Source organism: Cucumis sativus, chromosome 1, assembly GCF_000004075.3.
Source record: "Cucumis sativus cultivar 9930 chromosome 1, Cucumber_9930_V3, whole genome shotgun sequence".
NCBI classification, from domain to species: Eukaryota; Viridiplantae; Streptophyta; class Magnoliopsida; order Cucurbitales; family Cucurbitaceae; genus Cucumis; species Cucumis sativus.
Window position 1 is genome coordinate 856,766 of NC_026655.2, and position 20,427 is coordinate 877,192.

At 32.3% G+C, this 20,427-nt stretch overlaps 3 protein-coding genes across 7 annotated transcripts; 1 reads left to right on the forward strand and 2 right to left on the reverse strand.

The window, feature by feature from the left end:
* Nucleotides 1-1,012: 1,012 nt before the first annotated feature.
* On the reverse strand, nucleotides 1,013-7,708 carry LOC101206601 (serine/threonine protein phosphatase 2A 55 kDa regulatory subunit B beta isoform). The gene is made up of 14 exons (XM_011658250.2): nucleotides 7,342-7,708; nucleotides 6,752-6,855; nucleotides 6,466-6,573; nucleotides 6,246-6,365; nucleotides 5,526-5,717; nucleotides 5,327-5,418; nucleotides 4,988-5,106; nucleotides 3,883-4,006; nucleotides 3,662-3,785; nucleotides 3,041-3,109; nucleotides 2,712-2,803; nucleotides 2,326-2,403; nucleotides 1,564-1,655; nucleotides 1,013-1,467 (listed from the first exon to the last, which is right to left on the reverse strand). The coding sequence occupies exons 1-14, from the start codon at nucleotides 7,433-7,435 to the stop codon at nucleotides 1,331-1,333; spliced, it is 1,545 nt and encodes a 514-aa protein (XP_011656552.1). The 5' UTR covers nucleotides 7,436-7,708; the 3' UTR covers nucleotides 1,013-1,330.
* A 983-nt stretch (nucleotides 7,709-8,691) lies between these two features.
* On the reverse strand, nucleotides 8,692-14,430 carry LOC101206846 (homeobox protein knotted-1-like 2). Of its 3 annotated transcripts, none has more exons than XM_011658386.2 (5): nucleotides 14,007-14,430; nucleotides 13,470-13,592; nucleotides 13,243-13,378; nucleotides 10,056-10,302; nucleotides 8,692-9,016 (listed from the first exon to the last, which is right to left on the reverse strand). In XM_011658386.2, exons 1-5 carry the CDS (start codon nucleotides 14,307-14,309, stop codon nucleotides 8,995-8,997), a joined length of 831 nt encoding a protein of 276 aa, XP_011656688.1. In that variant the 5' UTR covers nucleotides 14,310-14,430; the 3' UTR covers nucleotides 8,692-8,994. The 3 variants fall into 3 exon arrangements, with proteins under 3 accessions (XP_011656688.1, XP_004138104.1, XP_011656609.1); XM_004138056.3 differs by having other exon boundaries at nucleotides 10,079-10,299; nucleotides 14,007-14,426; XM_011658307.2 differs by having other exon boundaries at nucleotides 10,079-10,302; nucleotides 14,007-14,426.
* Nucleotides 14,431-16,724: 2,294 nt separating this feature from the next.
* Nucleotides 16,725-19,246, forward strand: LOC101207084 (diphthine methyltransferase homolog). 3 transcript variants are annotated; one of them, XM_031880337.1, is made up of 3 exons: nucleotides 16,725-17,027; nucleotides 17,435-17,758; nucleotides 18,317-19,246. In XM_031880337.1, the coding sequence occupies exons 2-3, from the start codon at nucleotides 17,437-17,439 to the stop codon at nucleotides 19,033-19,035; spliced, it is 1,041 nt and encodes a 346-aa protein (XP_031736197.1). In that variant the 5' UTR covers nucleotides 16,725-17,027; nucleotides 17,435-17,436; the 3' UTR covers nucleotides 19,036-19,246. The 3 variants fall into 3 exon arrangements, with proteins under 3 accessions (XP_031736197.1, XP_011656736.1, XP_011656781.1); XM_011658434.2 differs by having other exon boundaries at nucleotides 16,725-16,925; XM_011658479.2 differs by having other exon boundaries at nucleotides 16,726-17,144.
* The last annotated feature ends 1,181 nt before the right edge of the window (nucleotides 19,247-20,427 follow it).

A 20,427-nucleotide genomic window follows, 5' to 3' on the forward strand; every position in this document is an offset into this window, starting at 1 on the left:
CAAACAATCTAAAGCCAATGTTTCAATAGTCTCATGGTAAAAGGTTGATGTCACGTCATGATTCATATCAAAATAACAAAAATATCCCTACTTGATATAACATTCAAATTATAAAATTGAAAATAACAATCTTACATTTGTTGAATAAATTATAAATAATAATTTGATGCATTTTGTGTTTCATATCATTATTCACCCCTCAAATGATTCGTCCTCAACTCAAAATAAGCCATTTGTAGAAACGCTTTCAAAGTGACAAGAAGAAAATGACGATGCTTTTATCTAACTGCTTCACAAGCAACTTTGTAGTAGCATAATGTCAACTGTTGGCATTGTTTGAGTACTACTCTTAGACTTTTCTCTCTTGTTTATGTTTGCACATTGATCTTTCATATACGTCTATTGCTCGTGTCTTGGTTCCATGTTTTTTCTTTCCAACTCACACACAACAAGTTTTGCTTCTCCTCAGTCACGTGTTACTTTGGAATCTCATGTACTAGAGATATCAACACAAAGTATCTCGTTTCAAAATCACTAACATCTACTTACTCTACCACTTCACCACTGCTAACACAGATTTTTCTCTCCCGTATATACACAAGCATCGCCAAGTGAGATACACGTGCAAACAGGCCAGCAACATAAGCTATGTCCCACTTGTTAAAGAAATAATTGATTGCGTCGTTCCATAGATTGTTATCTAGTAGTCATTAAAAACCATATCATTGTTGTTACAAATCAAATAATGTAAAAATACACGAGTGCACGAGTGATTAATGAGATCATTTATTCAAATTGTTATAAAAAAAAAAAGTAAAATGCTAATAGGTAAAAACTTATCTAATTATTTTTATATATCGAATTAAACCCAACAACCCCTAGGATGAATTATATAGAAAAAAACTAATATGTATCTGTAACTGTGTTAAAAGTAAACAAAATATACATTTTAAAGGTCAAATAACTTAGACTTAATTGGTATTATTTCACGATAACCCATAAATCAAACCAATGCATCCTAAAAAAATTAATTTATTTCAACTCAACCCAACATAAATGGGTTGATAACCCAATCCAAGTTGCATGTGTTAGATTGGGTTGATTGGTTTCTTATCAGAACAGAATCAGGCACCGGTTCAACCTAACCTAAACTTGCCTCCACTCCCGAGAAGTAAAGTCAAATATGATAGAATTCCTACGTAAAAATTCTGTATTATTTCACTTCCTAGCTGGAAAAATATATCCTAAGACATAACTTCTGAATTCACAAATTTAGAACAAAGAATGACTTCTGCTCTAGGACACTTTTCAACTACAAATATTACAGGGGTCATGCATAATAGACGAACAGCCCACTTCCAGCAGCACAAGCGATTAAATTTTCAGATGGGTGCCACGCTAAATGTAGTAACTTGGAGTTCAAGTCAACAGAAGTTTCACTACCGTCAGAGCTTGAATGTTCACTACCTGTGAAATCAAAGTTCAGTCCACCACGTTGGTTCAATGTTTTTCAGAGTATTTGTAAGGGAATACAGTGCAAAGAGAGGGAAGGGAGGAACTAACCATGCCGAAAGAAATCACGAGTCAAATTGCTTAAGGATGACCTTCTTGCCCGTCGAGTGGTGGCCTGTCGAGTGATCTGGAGATGTGGTCTCCTGTGTTGTAATTTAGACGTATAACAGAAGCTAAGCTCAAATAGGAGGCATAACTAGGGAGGGGGCAAGTCTCAAACACACGCACATAGGATTAAGATTGTGAAGCCTTCCCGTTAACACAATAAAAGAAAAAACTTAAAATCATTAGATAGGCATAAATCTTGGTCCAAAATGATATAAATTTGAATCTCCATTTCCTAAGAAAATTTGCAGTATTCCATAAGTTTTCTTTATGTCAGTGTTAACGATGCACTGACTGTATCGCAAGTGCTTTAAGCGATGCTTGTTCAAAAAGCTACCCCGAGAACTTCCCTTTTATGTTCAAGTTATTTTCCACTTTGCTTCTCGTCTTGACATTTATTCTAAAAATGGGTTGCACGACTCTCTATTTTTATTAAACAATACTAATATGGCTGACAATAAACGAGATTAGGATCCATGCTGCTAGAGTATTATAAATTATGGTGAGAAACAAGTACTAACAATTCAGCCCGTCTAACATATGTAAGTTATTAGCCATGGAAACTTAACAAGATGCAAATCTTCTGTCAGTAAAAACATGCAAGCAATTTCAAGTTCCTAGCCTGATCATGTCGAAACCACAGGATTCAAAAGGATAACATTTAAGCAGAAATCCACGAATACTGCAGTAAATAAAACAGATAATAACCTATCAGGAAATTTTCCCACTTCTGTAGTGATCCCTTCAGAACTCCCAGAGCCATATGAGAACATCCGTAAATGGTTGCTGAAAGAAGAGTAATATGTCATTACAACTTTCTGAGTATTTCATAAGCATTTGGAGTGTACTGATGAAGTTTGCTATAACAACAGAAAGGGAAGTGAGCGAACAAGACAGTAAAGCAGCAATTGAAAAAAAGACCAGTCCAGCCAAAGGCAAACTAAATGCAAATCTATCTTATAGGATAGGGAACTTCAGTTAAGATTAGTGGTCAAACCGCAGCAATTGAAAAAAAGATCAGTCCAGCCAAAGGCAAACTAAATGCGAATCTATCTTATAGGATAGGGAACTTCAGTTAAGATTAGTGGTCAAACCTGTAAGATCCGGTTGCAAAATGAAGCCCGTCTGCACTGAGGCAACATTCAAATCTATCAAATATGGAATCGTTATCATACAGCTCACACAACTGAAGAAAAGACATCAGTAGTCAGCTATGAGTTGAAAATTTCAATGGGACTGCTTAACATTGAAGCCGATGCTTTACAGAATTTTCACAACCAAACCAGGAAGAAGACTTTACAGAATATTGTTCAAGGACTGCTCATACTTTTAATTCATTAAACCCCAAGTTCTAAAACCCTTTCTTTGTTAACAAGAGTTTTTTTTGCCATGGCCACCACAAACTTCTTTACTTTTTACTCACCCTAGGTCGCAGGTGCTCGTGGATCTTGAAAACTGCAACTGGGGACGAACACTTGTGGATATCCCAAAGCTAAAACAATAGACAAAGGAATAAATAAACTCGTGATTGAAAAATATATATACAATTTTGCTCAATTAACCATCTTGCTAATGCCATGTTATTTACCATCGACTAATTAACTATGACGACAAAAGCTACACATTTGCATCTTTTGATAATCAAGAATCAAAATGGGTCGACGTCATCCCATTCCCGGAAGGTTCACATCCTCAAGTATATTGTGAGAATATCAAGCCAACATGTGTACAACTAAAAAGAATAGAATAACTTTTTGTTCAACTTTGAAAGTTTGATCTTTTGATCAATAGTATATGCCTTAACTATTGAGCTATGCTCAGGTTTACTAAACAGAAAAAAGAGTAGCTCATCACAAGTGGATGAAGAAAAAAAAGGAAAAAAGAACAAGTAAACAGAAATAATTAACAGATAAAAAAAACATCAATGACCTGTAAATAAAACATATCCCATGCACTTGAGAGATCTGCAACAGTTAGAATAATGGTTCTACTTATTGACAACATATTTACAAGAAAAACATTCCATCACCAGTACTATTTGAACCTTTAAATTCATGTAATCCCGGCTAATGATAAACCGTCCATCACTTGAAAATTTTATATCCGATATGGATGAAATGATCTCTGTAAAAAATGATTTTGGTCGATTCAATTCTTCAGTTCGTAAGCTGAAAAATCAAACCAGCATATGTTAAGTAACAGCAGGGTATCTTCAGTACCATCAAATAGCAAGAGTCTGGTAAACTGGAATTTGATTAAACTCACAGAATAGCACTATGATCACATAATGCAGACTGACGCATGTCCACTAGACGAATAAAACCCCTTGAGCTGCTGTATGCAAGAAGATTACAGTGCAGAGGATGGAATTCAGCCGACGATATGATCTCTTGATAAACATAAAAACATAGGTCACAGTCACATGTTTGGTTTGAGTAATAGCCATTGCAAATGAAAATTATCTGCAATATATTCAAATGTTGGTGAGAACAAACATTACTCTATTGGATAGAGACAAGGCCCATACTGTTTCTTACTGAAAAATATTTTACGTATGACTCAACTCTGCTGGAATGTAAGAGTATGTCAAATGGCAAATAATTTACATGCTATACTTAATATTCTGGGTTTTGTAAAGCAATTGAGGGTCACCTTTTCTAAGGTTAAATTATCCTAAACATTACAAATCTATATTCTCAATTAGGTTCTCCAAATTAAATAGTTACCCATACCGATTATTGTTTACTGGGTTCACAAACATAATGAAACAATGCCAAGTTGACAAAGTCAACACCTACAGGGTTGCCTTAGCCTCAGGGATCGACTCTCAATTCTCTTTCTCTTCTCTCTGTGAAAATCTCTGCTGGGGGCAAGACGCCCCTTTAGGTGAGGGGAAATACTTATTCAAAAGGACAAAAGCCTCATACAAAGAAAAGCTTTACTCTACCAAAAAAATTGTTATCAAATGAAGATCCTCACAATATTCTTGCGAGGGAGTATGTAAAAGAATTGAATCATATTTTTGTGACACTTTCAGGAGACACTTCACCTTCTCTCTCTCTCTTATTTTTTCTTTTTTCTTTCTAATAAAAAGAAGCACTTCACTGAAATCATATCTTTGCCTCCTTTTATTTTTTATCATATCCATGAGTAGTCTACTTAGGCAACATTTTGGTGTCAAGGAAACTATTGGGATATTAAATCCTGGTAGATTGCCACCATGGTATTAAAAACCCACTGGCCTCTTAACCCTATATAAAAGTCATGCCACTCCCTTAAAATAACCCTATTCTCTCTCTTTCTCATTTCTCCACTGTCATCATAAAATTCAAAGTCAGTTTTCCACAAAATTGATAAACAGATGTAGTACCTGTAAGATCTTCCATGTTTGAAGGCTTCATGTCAATGATATTGAAACACTGATCACTAATCTCAAGGTTCCATAAGTTTATTCGCAAGTCATCTGCAGAGATAAATGTCTCACCATCACTGCACACAAGTTAACGAAACTTACTGTCATCTTGCTTTCAATGTGTTGTTGCACTTGGATGCGATGATTGATGCTAATTAGCAAAGAAAGCATGACTAAACAGGAATGCAGGATACAGGGTCCTGCCTTCCTCTTATTTATATTTGTTAATTTGAACCCCATAAGTACTTCATTTCTACGAAGGAAATAAAGGTTAGGGCTCGGAAAATATTGCCTTACCTATTGTTAGAAATGGAATTAATATTATAATCGTGAGCATGAGCATACACCTTTCGGCATCTTCTCCAAGAAGTGTTGTCTTGATCAGCAATCTACATGGCAAAGCAGCCTCAAACTATGTCAATTATCCGTTTAAAGTCCAATGAACTAGATAAAACTAAATTCATTATCCAGCTTCAAGTTTATTGAAGTTACCCACCATGCCACGAATGTCTTTACAGGCTACATTGCTCATTTCCATGTTCTCTGACAAATTCCAATGGCAACCATTGGAAAGAGATGCTTTGTCTTGTTCACTAGTGAAACTGATTTCCGCCAAAAGTGCATTCTCTAAGCTCACAAATCGATTGGGGTTCATCTCTTTAACAGTTTTCACCTTATGCTCCTTGACCTGAACTCAAAAGAAGGAAGACGAGAAAAATAATCGGCCAAGAAGTCACAGTATTGTAAACATGGTCTCCGGAGGTATGAAGTCTAGACAACATGAATACCGACTGTTCAGTCAAGTAGATTTTTTAACAGAGTAAATTTTTGCTCGTTGAACAAGAAAGGATGAATGATATTTATATCACAAGGAAAATTAAATCAAATTGAGTGGGTCAAGTTTCCACCAATAATCTTTTGTAATAGAGGACAACAACGGTGAAGCAATTAAGCTGTACTGTTCAAGTGGAAGGACCCAATGGAATGTTCTAAAGTGCAGGGGTAAAGTGGAGACATTGCCATAACCATGAAAATTTAGGAAACCATTATAAACAGTTTAATTTGACACAACTGTGAAATTTTAATGGCCAGACTATTGTTTTAAAAAAAATTGTCTCTATATTAGTTTGAAAATATATCAATTATCCTCTAGATTATGCTCCAATTTATACAGTTAATCTTGTAAATGAAAGTTGGGAGCTTTATAAGTCTATACCTTCCACAATTTAATAGTCTTGTCGTTTGTTGAAAGGATGAAGCGAGACCCATTCGGAGATACACACCACTTTATTTTATTAATCTTCTCTTCAATCTCCAAACTCTTCAAGTAATCAAACTACAGAAAGAACTTTAATATCAAGATGCAATCTGTGACACAACAGAAGACTGCAATTCACTGAAGCATACTATTCAAATATTTAAAATTTGCAGGGCACCTCAGGCTCGTGACTCTGAAATTCAGTCTTGTATTGGTATTCAGGATGGCATGCGGGAGTAAGATTCAACTGCTCCAACTTACTCCGTGTAGGGTAGTTTTTGAAAGTCTAAGAACCCAATAATTAAGGTAAAGAGATCATTACCCAATTTTATCCAACGTAAATGCCAATATACCAATTAATTCCTCTTGCCTTAGAAAGAAAAATGGCCAAAAAATGAACCAAAAACAGGGTATTTATCAATTAAATCCGTTTACATTCATTCAAAATGTTATAAAATCCTTACATCCTTCCCATCCTTTCTCTCAAATATAATAACACGACCACCTCGATCCCCAATCGCAAGGTTGTCCCCAGTCTTATCGAATCCAATCGCTGATATGATATCAACTACAAACAACAAAGGCAAATTGGAGTATCGTCAATCAAACATGAGAAGCAAAGTGGTGCTAGAAGACTACGATTACCAAATTCTTGTTTTATACTTAAACACAAAACAGTTTCATTCAGTAACATGCAAAGAACAATCAAGACAACTGGAAAGGTTCTTAAATCACCTATTGACCAAGAAGCTCAAACTAATAAGTTTGGCAAGTTTTAATACTAAGTGCACGTTTGGGTTGACTTTTAAGGTGTTTATGTTTGAGAAAAAATGTTAATAGACACATAGAAAGTCAATCCATATGCAATCTATATCATTACTCTGTTCCAACCAGGGTTTTCATGTAACCATACATACAAGCCAACAAAAGCTTATACTCATAATCTAACAAAAGCTTAGCTTAATTTGAGCATAAGAACCACTGACCTATGTGATCCAAATTCCCACTCAATTGCACTAGTACCCATAAAAGATAAAGGAAATGAATAGCTCACCATCCTGAATATCCTCTCCGGCAACTCGTTCACCGAAGACCTGAGAGAACTTCCATTGAGGAGGAGCGCATAAGGAGTCGTTGCCTACAGTCATAGCAACGTTGATGTCTGACCTTCAGTGGCAGAGGTACGCCATGGGAGTTGACAAGAAGAAACAAGAAGAAGGAATTATGGAATTATGGTCAGTGAGGAGAAGTACAGATGAGTGGAAGGTTCAAAGGTGCGTAACTGAGAGGGGAAGGTTCAGAAAACGGAGGCAGACACCCACAAAGGCACAAATCAAATTACGGATAAGTAAAAGATGAATGGGAACGGCGAACAAGTGGCGGTGTCAGACTCAGACGTTCAGTCGCCATTAATGCCACGGAAACTCCAAATGTGTCCACGTTGCTTTGCTAATTAACGGTCGTTCTGTTATCTATACAAAGGCCCTTTTTAGGCCCATAAAGCATGGACGCCTTTTTTCTTTTAAATAAATAATATTTAAAATTATTTCTCTCGCTTGCTATCATATGAGATAAAATCTAAATATAATAGTTTTATTAAGGTTAATAATAGACATATAAATATAGACATTTATAACTATCGATATTATCCATGATATATAGATGATAACAGTGGATAATGATTTTTTTCTTAATATTTTCAATTCATTTTTATTATATTTGAAACAACTTTTGAAAGTTGTCTTTCTATATTTTTTATATTTTTTAATGTTTGTAAAAAGTATATTACAAATTAAAAGGTAGAAGGTAAAGATATAAAAAACAAATCAAAAATTTGAAACACAACGAATTAAATAAAGTAAATTGTATTTAATACCTTTATATACATGTTTGGTAGCCAATTAAAAAATTGCATTACGATTTAAAATAATTATTAGCTCAAAATTTATTGAACATGTTTGATATTAAGAATGGTGGAAATTTGCTACTTAATCTAATTTAAATACACTGCATAACATATCTTTTAATATAAACCATAACGAATTGAGTTTTTAAGAAGTCATAAAGTGTACTTTTAAACGTTATATAAATTTACTTTTAAAATTTGAATCCAATTAAAACATAAAAATATTGTTTTTAGTATGTAGAATTCCAAGACAGTTTTCAAAATATAAAATCCATCCATCTAATTATCTGCCAAACACAGTAAAAACACACACAGAACATAATCAAACCAGGTCCTAAATTACTCATTATACTGGACCTCCAGAATTAAAAACCTCCAGTACATTGGGTTTGGTACCGCTGAGAGCACTTCACAAATCTAATCAAGTATAAAGCCCATTACCCATACACTTCACTCCAACTAGCTTGTATAGAATTAAGATGGAAGACGGTCAGAACATAAATTAACGAACTGACACTAAACTAGAGGGTTCTTTTATTACAATTAACCAAAAGTCGGTCGTACAGTTGAAGGTAAAGAGTACTCTACAAACATCTTGATTGCAGTACAGTTTCAGTAAAATAAAAACTTATACTGATACACAAAAATATGCGCGAAGAATTAGGGGAAGTTTACCACCTCATTCATGATCAAGGGAACCGCGTAAAGACAGCATGTTTTCCGATGGTAATTTCCAATGCCGTTTCCTATGATTTATGAACCAGCTGTTTAGCTGTTTTCGGTTTAAGCCTGTGGACTCCGCTAACTCGACTTTGTCTGTGTCCTGCACCCAAAATATATGACAATAACATTTGAAGATTGAACACCATTGTTCTCAAAGAATTATCAGATTTCATTGCTACTCAAACAACGGATATATATATCATCTAATAAACAAAATAACAGAAAAAACTAAATATTGATTAATGTGAGATGATATGATATTAGATTTATTTAGTTCAAACCTCTACACCGTTATATATTTTATTTTCTTTTCCGTTAGTATTGATTGCTATGTCAGATCCTTTTTCATATATATCTCAAACCTACAAGTAGGTAAGTTAGATGATAAGATAGTACATCTCTCTTCATGCAGTAACTTAAAATTTTGTGTCAATTGGAAGTTTAAAAGTTAACAATTAATCTCCGGTTTATCTTCAATTGGCTCAAAACCGGTGATTTAAGAGCTCATAATAACAAGGTTAAAATATCATAATATTTGAAGTTTCTTTAACTTTACCCATGTTTAGATCAATTTAAACCCTTTTTAACAAAGTAATATTTTTAAAAATAGTAAAATAAATTAAAATATTTATAAACTATAACAAAATTTTATATTATTTCAATTATAGAAATTGACAGTCTTCTAGTAAATATTTTATCAAATTTATTATTTTTAAAAAATTTTTAACATTTTTTATAAAATTTTTACTATAAATTTTTGAATGTGGCAGGGCTTTTTATTTTTTATAAATAGTTTTTTTTAAGTAAAAAGATACAATTTCATTACACTTAACTTTTATCTATTTTGCTATTTCTAGTAATTTTAGTTTAATTTTGAAAACATATACACAGTTTTTTTGCTATTTCTAATAATTTTAGTTTAATTTTGAAAACATATACACAGTTTTTATTTTGTTACATGAAAAAATATTATTTACTAAATTTTGGTAAAAAAAAGTAATTTTGAGAGAATAAATTTATATTTAATTTAAAGCAAAGAGACTAAAATTAGACAGTGTATGATTTGAACAAAGTACGCAAGTTTTAATCTAATATATTAATTAAAATTAAAATTACTTTATCATATAAAATTCAATTACCGTAAAAAAGGCTTGAAGCTTACAGTGGGGTAAGGCCATTGGGAATGAAAGTTCCACCAGTTAAGCAGAATCTGTTTGGCTTCTTTTGGTAGACCTTCCTTCTTTTTTGTTTTTGAGAATTCCTGCTTCAAGCTACTAATATGACCACCATACTTGCGTAGAAGTCGTTCCTTCAGCTCACCATCTTTATTTCCTGCTACTTCTCCCCGCGCGCTTATATCCTCTTCCGAGGCAGCTTCATTGTCTGCTGATATGATCAGAAACGGAAAAATCTTAAACTATAAGTCCCTCATATAATCCAATAATTTACAGCTCTCCATAAAATGAAAATCTGGAAGGAGAAAGAGAAAACAAACGTAACCCTAACTTCAATGAACAAACCGTAAAAATTCCTAGAACAAAAATGAATTTAACTCTTGGTCTTTCATCCTCAGATTCAGTATAATATATACAACCTTGGACTCTAATCTATTTATCTCTTTTCATTATCAAAGCTACTGCTCCATAAATAAAATAAAAGAAAAGGGAAAAAGAAAGTGACATAGAAACTTGGAATAATAGGTAAGTACGTTCCGATATGATCTCAACTAAATTGACACAACTTTACAATGGTTGTTGTCCTTCCGATGAGAAAAAAACAAACAATTAGAGTTTACATGATATGATAATATATATGTTATATTATATTGTATTATACTATTGTATTTCTCCCTGCAGTTGTATTAATGCTTTTCTAGCCTAATATTTTATGCATCCATGCAAACTATGAATGAGTGGTCTTAAATTCAACAAATGTCCACGTTATAATTGTATTTTAGACTAATACAAATCTTTGTTATTATCATCCCTAATTATCAAAAACTATCAAAACTATCGTTGATCTTTCTGGTTGTAAGTTTTATTTTCAAACTCAAGGAAAGATTTAATGTAGGTCAACATAAACTTAGCTCAACCAGTAACCTCTAAACATATAGACAATAGGTTCTAGGTACAAATATGCATTTATTACAATATATTTACAAAAAAGCGTCAAATATAGTTTTGTCTTCTAGTGGAAGGGTCAAAGGGTAGGAAGGTTTTTTTCCTCCTATTTTTGGAAGAATCCTTTATTTATTTTAATCACTCAAGTTTTTAATCCGTCTCTAAAAAGATTTAAAATATACTTTCAAAAGTTCCACTGTTAGTAATCCTTTGTTAATTTTCTTTTATCTCTATTTGCACTCTATAACTTTTAAAACTTTGCATCTTTCGTGGCCTTTTGTTTTAAGTATATGTGTCTATTTCTATAGCAGATTTTATAAATTATCACTACTTACAATGAACCCGCGAGCAGATACACCTAAAAATGTAAAAAAATTTAACACAACATCTAAGTATCTAAAAAAACTATAACACAAATATATACGTGATATTAGTTACATAACTTAAACAAATATTCTATTTTCTAAAACAATAATATAATAAGCAAAATAAAAACGAATTCATAAATTACATTATTTATATTATACCTACGATCATCCAACATTTCAAATACAACCCAAATGGACGTGAAATATGTAAATAAGATTGGATATTACAAGAAAAACAAAACAATTTATATAAATATTATATTTAATTTGTTATGTTATTTTACTTCCTCTAAAATTTATAATATATTGCAATCATAGAATGTTAATTATTAGTAATGTATTGTTAATAAATTTAAGTATTTTAATTCAATTCAATCCAATAAAAAATTTAGAAATCAAATTGGATATTTGTTTTTGTGTTGGTAGACTAAAATTTTGAATAATTGTCCCAAAAAACCTATACATACCTAATAAATACAAACTCAGTAAACGTGGAATGAAAAGCAACCTGGTGCAGGAGAGGAAACAGAGGGATGGATGAAATTTGAAAACCTAAACGCATCAGTGAGTCCTCTAATCACATGAGCGCATGCACCAGTTCAGATATAACCGTGTTTTAAATGGACGGGACGTATCGACTGAATGAAAAGCCAAAACTATCCAACGATACGGACAATGGAAAGGATATCTTGAGGTTTTGTTATGTCGAATCCCAGTCAGTGCATGGTTGGCTTCTTTGGGAGCATTCATTGTTAGAAATTAACCAAGAGCAGACAACAAGTTTACCCTTCCAAAGTCCATTTTACCCAGTCAACACCAACCCTAAATTAGAGGAAGCTGAAAAATGTGTGATTTCACACCTTTATAACTAGACAATTTGATGGAGTGGACAGCAAAATAAGTGGTCTAATTTGTTGTAATAATTTTTTCATTCAAAATTTATACTTAATTGGTTGTTTGATCCACAAACTTCTCAATTTCACATACTTAATTCAAGCGTGTGTTATTTTTAAATTTATACATTTATTCGAAAAATTCCATCTTCCGCTATTATTGAGAATATGTTTTTTTTTTTACTACTAGAAACAATGTATAATAGTTTCTAGGGTTTTGTTGTTGACTAGCATTATTTTTCTTCTTTTAAATGGCAATGAGACAGATGTAAAAGCATTGCTACCTAAAGATATTCACGAGGCCAAGATAGGATGTGATCTCATCTCTACCTATTTCATTTCCAAACCAATTCCAACTATTTAATTTTGTAAAGATCGAAACCAACTTTCACGAACATTTGCACAATCATCATCAACTTTTTAGAGTTCTGATTATGTCTTTTGTTATAATACAATAAATTAAAGACATAATTTTTTAGAAGAAATTTTCAATTAAATTAGTTTTTCAGTCTTTATTTAAAGATGAAGCCGTTTTAAAACTAACAAAAACAAAAATATTTACATAATGTATAGTAAAAATTTTAAATTATATTTATGATAATCAGTACTATCTCAGTTATCATATTATTCTATCATTAACACTATGAATCTGAAATTTTATTAAAAACTATTTTGAGTATATTTTTTAAATTAAACCCTTTCAATGGGTCGATGCATAAGTATTGGAAAAAAAAATTGAGAATGCATCTAATCATTGTCCACCATCCTTTTGCAATCAAGAAATCAATTTAAAGAAACAAAAAAACTGTCATTCTACGATAGGGTTGGCCCCTACACCTCAGTGAAAAAGCAGAAAATAATAAATCCCACAAAAACACAAACTCATAGAATAAGAAATCAAATCAACAGATAGTGGTATATTATGAAAGAGGGAGAATGACGAACCGGAAACGTAGCCTCTGGTTGTGTCCTCACAGAGCAAGTTTAACTGCCTTTCCATGTTCTTAAGGAAGGCAGATGCTTCCTCCAACGGCTGATACAGATCCAACTCGTATTTGGCTAATAGCTCGCAGAATATTTCCTGTTCCAAATTGTAACTTAAACTAATCAAAATACAAACTATCTAATAGTGACGTCCAATCAACTGCTAAAGGCAAAAGCAAGGTAAATACCATGAATTCGTCAAGTTCGGGATCAGTACCCAAGCAAGTTGAAACGCCGGGATTTTCATTGCCGATGTTATTACCACGGTTGTATTGGTCTAGAATTTTAGCAACTTCCGGCGGTGCGCTGACCTGAAAAGGCCACAAAGGATTGAATCAGAAAAACTAAACGAATTTCTACACTGAAACAGATTAAACTGTAGATCGCATAACTTAGACTCGAAAGTACTGTTGATATTTTCCGACTAGTATCATCGGTTTTCGTTTCGTTTTTCCCCTTACTGAGATGCGATGTACTGGAATCTTACTCTAAAAAAATGGAGATGAACTAAAACTTCACGATTATTCAAGATGAAAACAAATGTAAAACGACTGAATTATAAGCTTGACATGGTCAACCAATATCGGTGTAGAGAAATTATAATTCAAACGAATTTTTAGGAATTTTCCTTCGTTCCTCAACATCCAAAGCCGCGAGCATTATTGCATGTCTTCAAACCTTATAAATGTCGCTTTCTTAGATCTCATAATAGAAAATTAAACCACCTTTTGGCAGTTCAAAAACGCATCGACGAGCTTAGGGTAAAGAGGATGAGAAGCAATTTTCGCTCTAATTACACCGGCGGACTCCTCCTCGGAAATAGCACAAGCTGTTTTCATCTTCTCCGCCACAATAGCAGTGTTGGAGGCCGCCGACGAAAACGGCAGGAAATGTTCCGATTCGAAATCCGTAAGAGAGTGAGAATAATCGGAAGAAGCCATCCGAATGGCAAGAGTCTCCAACGTGGTCGTTGAAGATGAGTGATGAGAGTTACTGGCGAGGAGATTGAGACTGTAAAGACCCGCCATGGTCTACGACGGAGAGAGAAAGATGGAAGAATTATTTAGGGACGTAGAGGTAGAGAGAGGTAAATGTGAGCCTTCTGGAGAATCACACCTCACGGAGTGGGAATCAGAGTGTTATTTTTAACTTTTGAAGTACGAAAAGGGAAATGTTAAACTTCAGCGTTGGATAAATATTTGCATTACCAACATCACATTTTACTAAAATTATCCAATTATTTCTTGTTTTTTTTGGTAAAAATATATTTTAATTATTTATTTAATTTTAGTGGTAGGAATTGAATGCATTCATGTTGGGTCTAATCCAACTCGTATAACCCTAAACTCGGATTGGGTTGGATTTATTTAAAATGGAGATGTACTAGATTGATTTTTTTTAAAAGTTGGATTGATTGTTTAAAATGGAAAATTGCAATCATTCACCATTTTAACAATAATAATTAAGGATATAACAACTTTTTTAAAAAAATACTGATAGACTTGTATCGCCGATAGATTTTGTATAGTCTATCGGTGATAGACCAATATTTGCAACATAATCTATCGGTTATAGACTTATATCATCGATAAAATTTGACAAATTTTACTTTATTTGCAAATTTTTTAAAATGTCGCTATATACTTATTTTGAATCTAATTGCTAAATTTATAACTATTCTTTTAAAATTTCAGTATAATCAAATTTACCTGCGGACTGCTTCGATTAATTACGGATGGTCCTATATAATATATATATATAATTGTTTATTTGATAAAAATAAAGTTATTTTGGTAAACGTGTAAGAAATTAATTGATTGTATGAAAAATTAGTCGATTGTATAAGAAGTAAACGATTGTTTGTAGAAAGCTAAACGAATGTGTAAGAGGGTAAACGATTATATAAAAAGCTAAACAATCATTGGCAAACGATCATTTAGAAAAGCTAAACAATTATTGGATTGAAAATGAAAAAAAAAAAAATAATAGTACAACCCTAAACCCAACCCAATCCATATTTTACCGGTTAAGTTGATAAATTAATTTTGATTATTCAAGTTACCAACACAACCAACTCGAAAAATAGGGGGTTGGGTTGAAAATGTTGCTCAATCCAACCAAACTCAATCCATTTACACCCTTAATTCGTGTGTACTTGGGATGCACATAATTATTACCCTCTAACATTAATAAATCAATCATTCAACTCCATCGATATTCCCATCTTGCAATCTACAAATTTGGTTTATTTTGATATTCTAGTTCATCAGCTTTTAAAAGTAACATATTGTTGATCCTACACTGCATTAGATATTAAGGAAATAGCGAGGTGTTTATATATGAATGATTAGGATATCAATTAATATAAGATAATTATTTTAAATAATTTATAGTTTTAATTTGTAGCTAAAGGTTCGATGGCAATTTGACGTTTTATTGGATAATCTAAAAAGTCTTTGTCTTATAGATTATGATAGTTGCTATTTTAATTTACTTGTAGTGTTTTAGTTTATGATATATATTTTGTGATTAATTTTGGGTGCTTTTTTCACTCTTCATTCCAGTTATTTATTTTCCCTTATTTTTGTTTACAAATTTGTAGAGTTTTAAACCAAGTATTGTGCTCGTTTTAATTTTTTGGTTTATTTTACCGTCGTAAAGGTTAAACACTAATATCTCAATTTTTAATTTTTTTTTATTATACTCGAGGTAGTTCTTTCTTGAATTTTAAATTTGAAAAATAAATAAATAAAAGAGGGAGAAGAGATGTGAGAGGTTTAAGTTTGAAAGAAAAATAATTAAATTTGTTTTGAATTTAGATTTATTTAACCCAAGTGTCTTAATTATATTTATAGGTTGACATAAAAAGTTTATGAAAAAAGTAGCAAAAATGCTTAATTAATTATCAATTTAATTAGAGAATTGTTTAAAAATATAATAGTTAGGTCAAATATTTATCTATCATAGCCAATTTTTACACAGAAAGCTCAAAAAAGGAGTGAAATAATAATAATAATAATAATAATAAAAAAAAAAACAACTCTTGAAAATCTAAATCATCCAAGTTAATTGGTATTTTTTTTTTCCATATTTGACAACATACTCGACAAACAAAACATTAGAAGTGAAATGTCGAAACTACATATGTACATAAAGTTTTAAATGGTTCATCGTGACATTTTATTAATTTAAAAATATTTAAAGAAGTTTTTTCGTTTAAAATAATTTGTTTTTTATATTCTTTTTGTTTTCTTTAAGAGTTGTTGAATGAGCTTATAATTATCGTGTAAATTATAAAAATCAACTCTAAAATCCAATAGTCAACTATGTCCTCAAATTTTTATAATGTTAAAGTTGGACTAGATTAGATCTTAAAATTTATATAAGAATCAAAATTTTAACATTTATATAAGTTCAAATGTTCAATTCTATCATTTATAGATTCAATTTCTACAATTGTGACAAGCGTTGGGCTTAATTTTAAAACTCATTAAAGTTTAAGGGTTTAATTTATAAGATTGTAAGTTTAATTGTGTAATTTCAAGTAGAATCAGCTCCGCCGCTCGTTTCAACTACCCGCCACGGAATCATTGCCTTTCGTCAACATTCGCCGATGGTCTCTGCGTCGTGATTGTTGTCACTGGGTAGTGCCGCTTTTCACTCAGTTCATGTCGTGGGGACTGGGCCATTTTCAATCTGAATTGGTTATTTTTTTGTGCGGTTGACACGAGACCTCCTATTTGGAGGTTGGAATCAATGAGATTGTGGATTGAGACGTTCTGTTCTTGTTTGTATTGTATGGAAAGTTCGATCCGCTGCTGTGGCTTACTTCAAATTCAGATGTATTGAAGTGACCTTTAAATGTGTGTTACTCTCTCTAATTTGTATGGCTGGAGAACATTTGAAAATTAGTTTTCTATTTTTTAAAAAAATTGACTTGCTATTCTTACAATTGTAAAATGTTTTTGCTATTTTTTTGCCAAATGAAAGGTCGAAATGCGTTTCTTGAAGTTCAGTGCCTGCGTGCTTGTTGTTGTTGTTGTTTCTCTTTTACTATTATCATTATTTAATGTCACACGAGGTGTTCGACAAAAGGCCACACTGACAATGAGTGTTTTTTTTCTTCTAACGAAACTTTTGTGTTGCGATTCAGAAATGGATGTCGCTCACTGCACTCTGGACGGCAATGCTGATGGAGTGGAGTTTTGCCCTCACAGTTCATTTAGTAACGTTCTTGCTGCTTCCACTTATACACTACAAGAGGGTGAGCAGCCCAGTCGTTCTGGAAGCCTATCAATCTTCAATATCAATGCAGATATTGGCTCTTTGGAGCTGCTTCATCGTGTGGAAACGGCGGGGATCTTTGATATAAAGTGGAGCTCTGTTGGTCAGACCGCAAGTCCTCTGCTTGCTCAAGCAGATGCTGATGGCTGTCTCAGAATTCATGCGCTTGAGTGCTCTTCAAATGGTGTAGAAGGTATCGAAATTGGAAACTTTTTTGTCATACTTTTTGGAAATATATGTGGGAATGGAGATGTTTAGTGTACTAGATTATAGATGCTATTCGAGACTGAGTTAAACACAAGACACTGATGACCGGAGAATTAGTCTGTCTTTCCTCTAACAACGACAGACTTCAAGTTTTGCCATTCATTCTAAATTGTCCCATGAAAATTATGCTGGAATGTATGTAATCAAAAGCTCGTTGGTTGTGGCTAATATAATTATATCACTGAGTTCTTTAAATTGATCAACGAATGAGTGTGAGCTAATGAATTTTCATCAAGTATGAAGTATGAACTCCAAAGAAAGTGATAGGTGCAAACAAAGTCCCTCACTGGTTAGAAATGGAATTGATTAAGGGTATATAAATAAGGACAACTATTTCTATTGGTATAAGGTATTTCTTTTGACTCAAATTACCTTTCAATTTTCGTGACTGCAAGACTTTCACCTTTAGATTGAAGTATATAGCTTCCAAGCTTCTGCCTCTTTTTCTACTATTTAAGTTCTTGACGATCTCTTCTTGGTGCAGGAGAATATTGTTTAAAAGAGAAATGTGGCAGCAAAATTTCGTCCTCAATGTGTCTTTGCCTGGATTGGAATACTTCGGCCTCATCCATCTCTGTCGGGCATTCAGATGGTTCTATCTCAATACTCTCTGCAGGAGAATCCCATTTAGAAGTCCAAAACCAATGGAAAGCTCACGAGTTTGAGCTTTGGGCAACCTCTTTTGACACACACCAACCTCATTTAGTGTACACTGGCTCAGATGACTGCAAATTTAGCTGTTGGGATTTGCGAGACACTCCTTCCAAAGTTTTTCATAACACCAAAGTCCACAAAATGGGTGTTTGTTGCATTGCCAAAATTCCCAATGACCCTTACAAGTTACTCACTGGAAGCTACGATGAAAACCTGAGAGTGTGGGACATACGAGCAATCTCAAAGCCCATAAATGAAACTTCAATCTGCTTGGGCGGTGGCGTCTGGAAAATCAAGCCCCACCCTTCAGTTTCTGACGTTGTTCTGGCTGCTTGTATGCACAATGGATTTGCAATTGTTAGAGTAAAAGACGATGGTGCAGAAGTAGTTGAAACTTATGCCAAGCACAACTCTCTTGCTTATGGAGCAGATTGGCAAAGAGGAGATTCGTCTCAAGAAGATAAAAGGAAAAGGTATGCTGTTGCAACTTGTTCATTTTATGATAAGCTTCTCAGGATATGGATACCAGAAACCGATATTATCACTTGATTGCTTCACACACATGTTAAATTGGATGTTTTTCTTCAAGCATGTTGATTTTCTTGATAAATTTATCTGTTTGTTCTTACCTTGTTCAGTATTGTATTGGAGGATTTTATTTCGTTTTATTGCATACATGTTCTTGTGCAGACGTTGACATGTTCCCTTTGTAAATTATTTGGGTTAGTTACATTTTTTAGATTTCAAATTTCATGTCAAATAAGATTTTTAACTATAAAATGTGTAATCTATTAGGTCAACTTCTAACTTTGTATCAATAAGTCTATGATATAACAATTAGGTGTATAAGAAAGTCTTTAGTCCATTCATTCTTTTTTCAAAATGCATGGACCTGTGACACAGAATTGAAAGTTTAGGGTCTTATTGTACAAAATCAAATATAAAAATCAATAGATCAAGTAACGAATTTGAGAAACATATCATGAATTGATTATATATTAAATGAAAAGTTCATGGCATGATTCAATATGTATAAAATTTAGGGTTTTAACACAAAATGTGATACTTAGTACTTAGTAGGCTCTCTTTTAGGGTTCAATATTTGATTTTAACTTCTTTCTTCTATAGCGATGAAAAATGAGTTAAAAGTATGAGAACGAAGTTAACTTTTCTTTGCCTCCTTTTTTATTATTATTTTTGTTTTTTTGTTTTTTAGCTCAAATACAATAATCCTATGTAAATATTTTTCTCATTAAAAAATAAGTGAATGTTGTTTATTGTTGAATTAAATATCGATGATCTTAGATGACTAACATATTCCTTAAAGTAGTATTTTTAAAGAAGACATTGTTTCTATCAATTCAAGATAGGTTTGTGTAATGTTTTGATTTTTTACCTTAGACAAAAAAAAAAAAAAAAGATTATAAAAGTAAAATTGGTTTTTCTATTTACTTATCTGATGTAACAGCACTTCCCACAAACAAGAAAATAACTAATTAACGAAATAATTCAAGTTTAATAAACTAAATTTTAAAAGCAATTTGACAAAATATTTACAATTCAATCGAAATCAAGAGTAATAAAATCTGTTTCCATTCTATAAAGTATAAATTATTTGTTATTTTTTTGAACTTTTGAAAAAAACTCATTTTAATAGTCTAAATTCAGTTAATAGATATTTAATAAAATTAAATTTAATCACTAAACCTTCGTAAAAATGATTTGTTATTTTTTTTTAACTTTTGAAAAATACCCATTTTAATAGTGTAAAGTGAGTTAATAGATATTTAATAAAATTAAATTTAATCACTAAACCTTCTTAAAATTTGAATGTTAGTTCTTCAAAACTAACTTGAATCATGATTGCGTAAATTATTGTTGAGGATGTTTTCAAAATAGAAAGAAAAATTATGGTCATAAAGTGAGTGTTACTGTATTTTT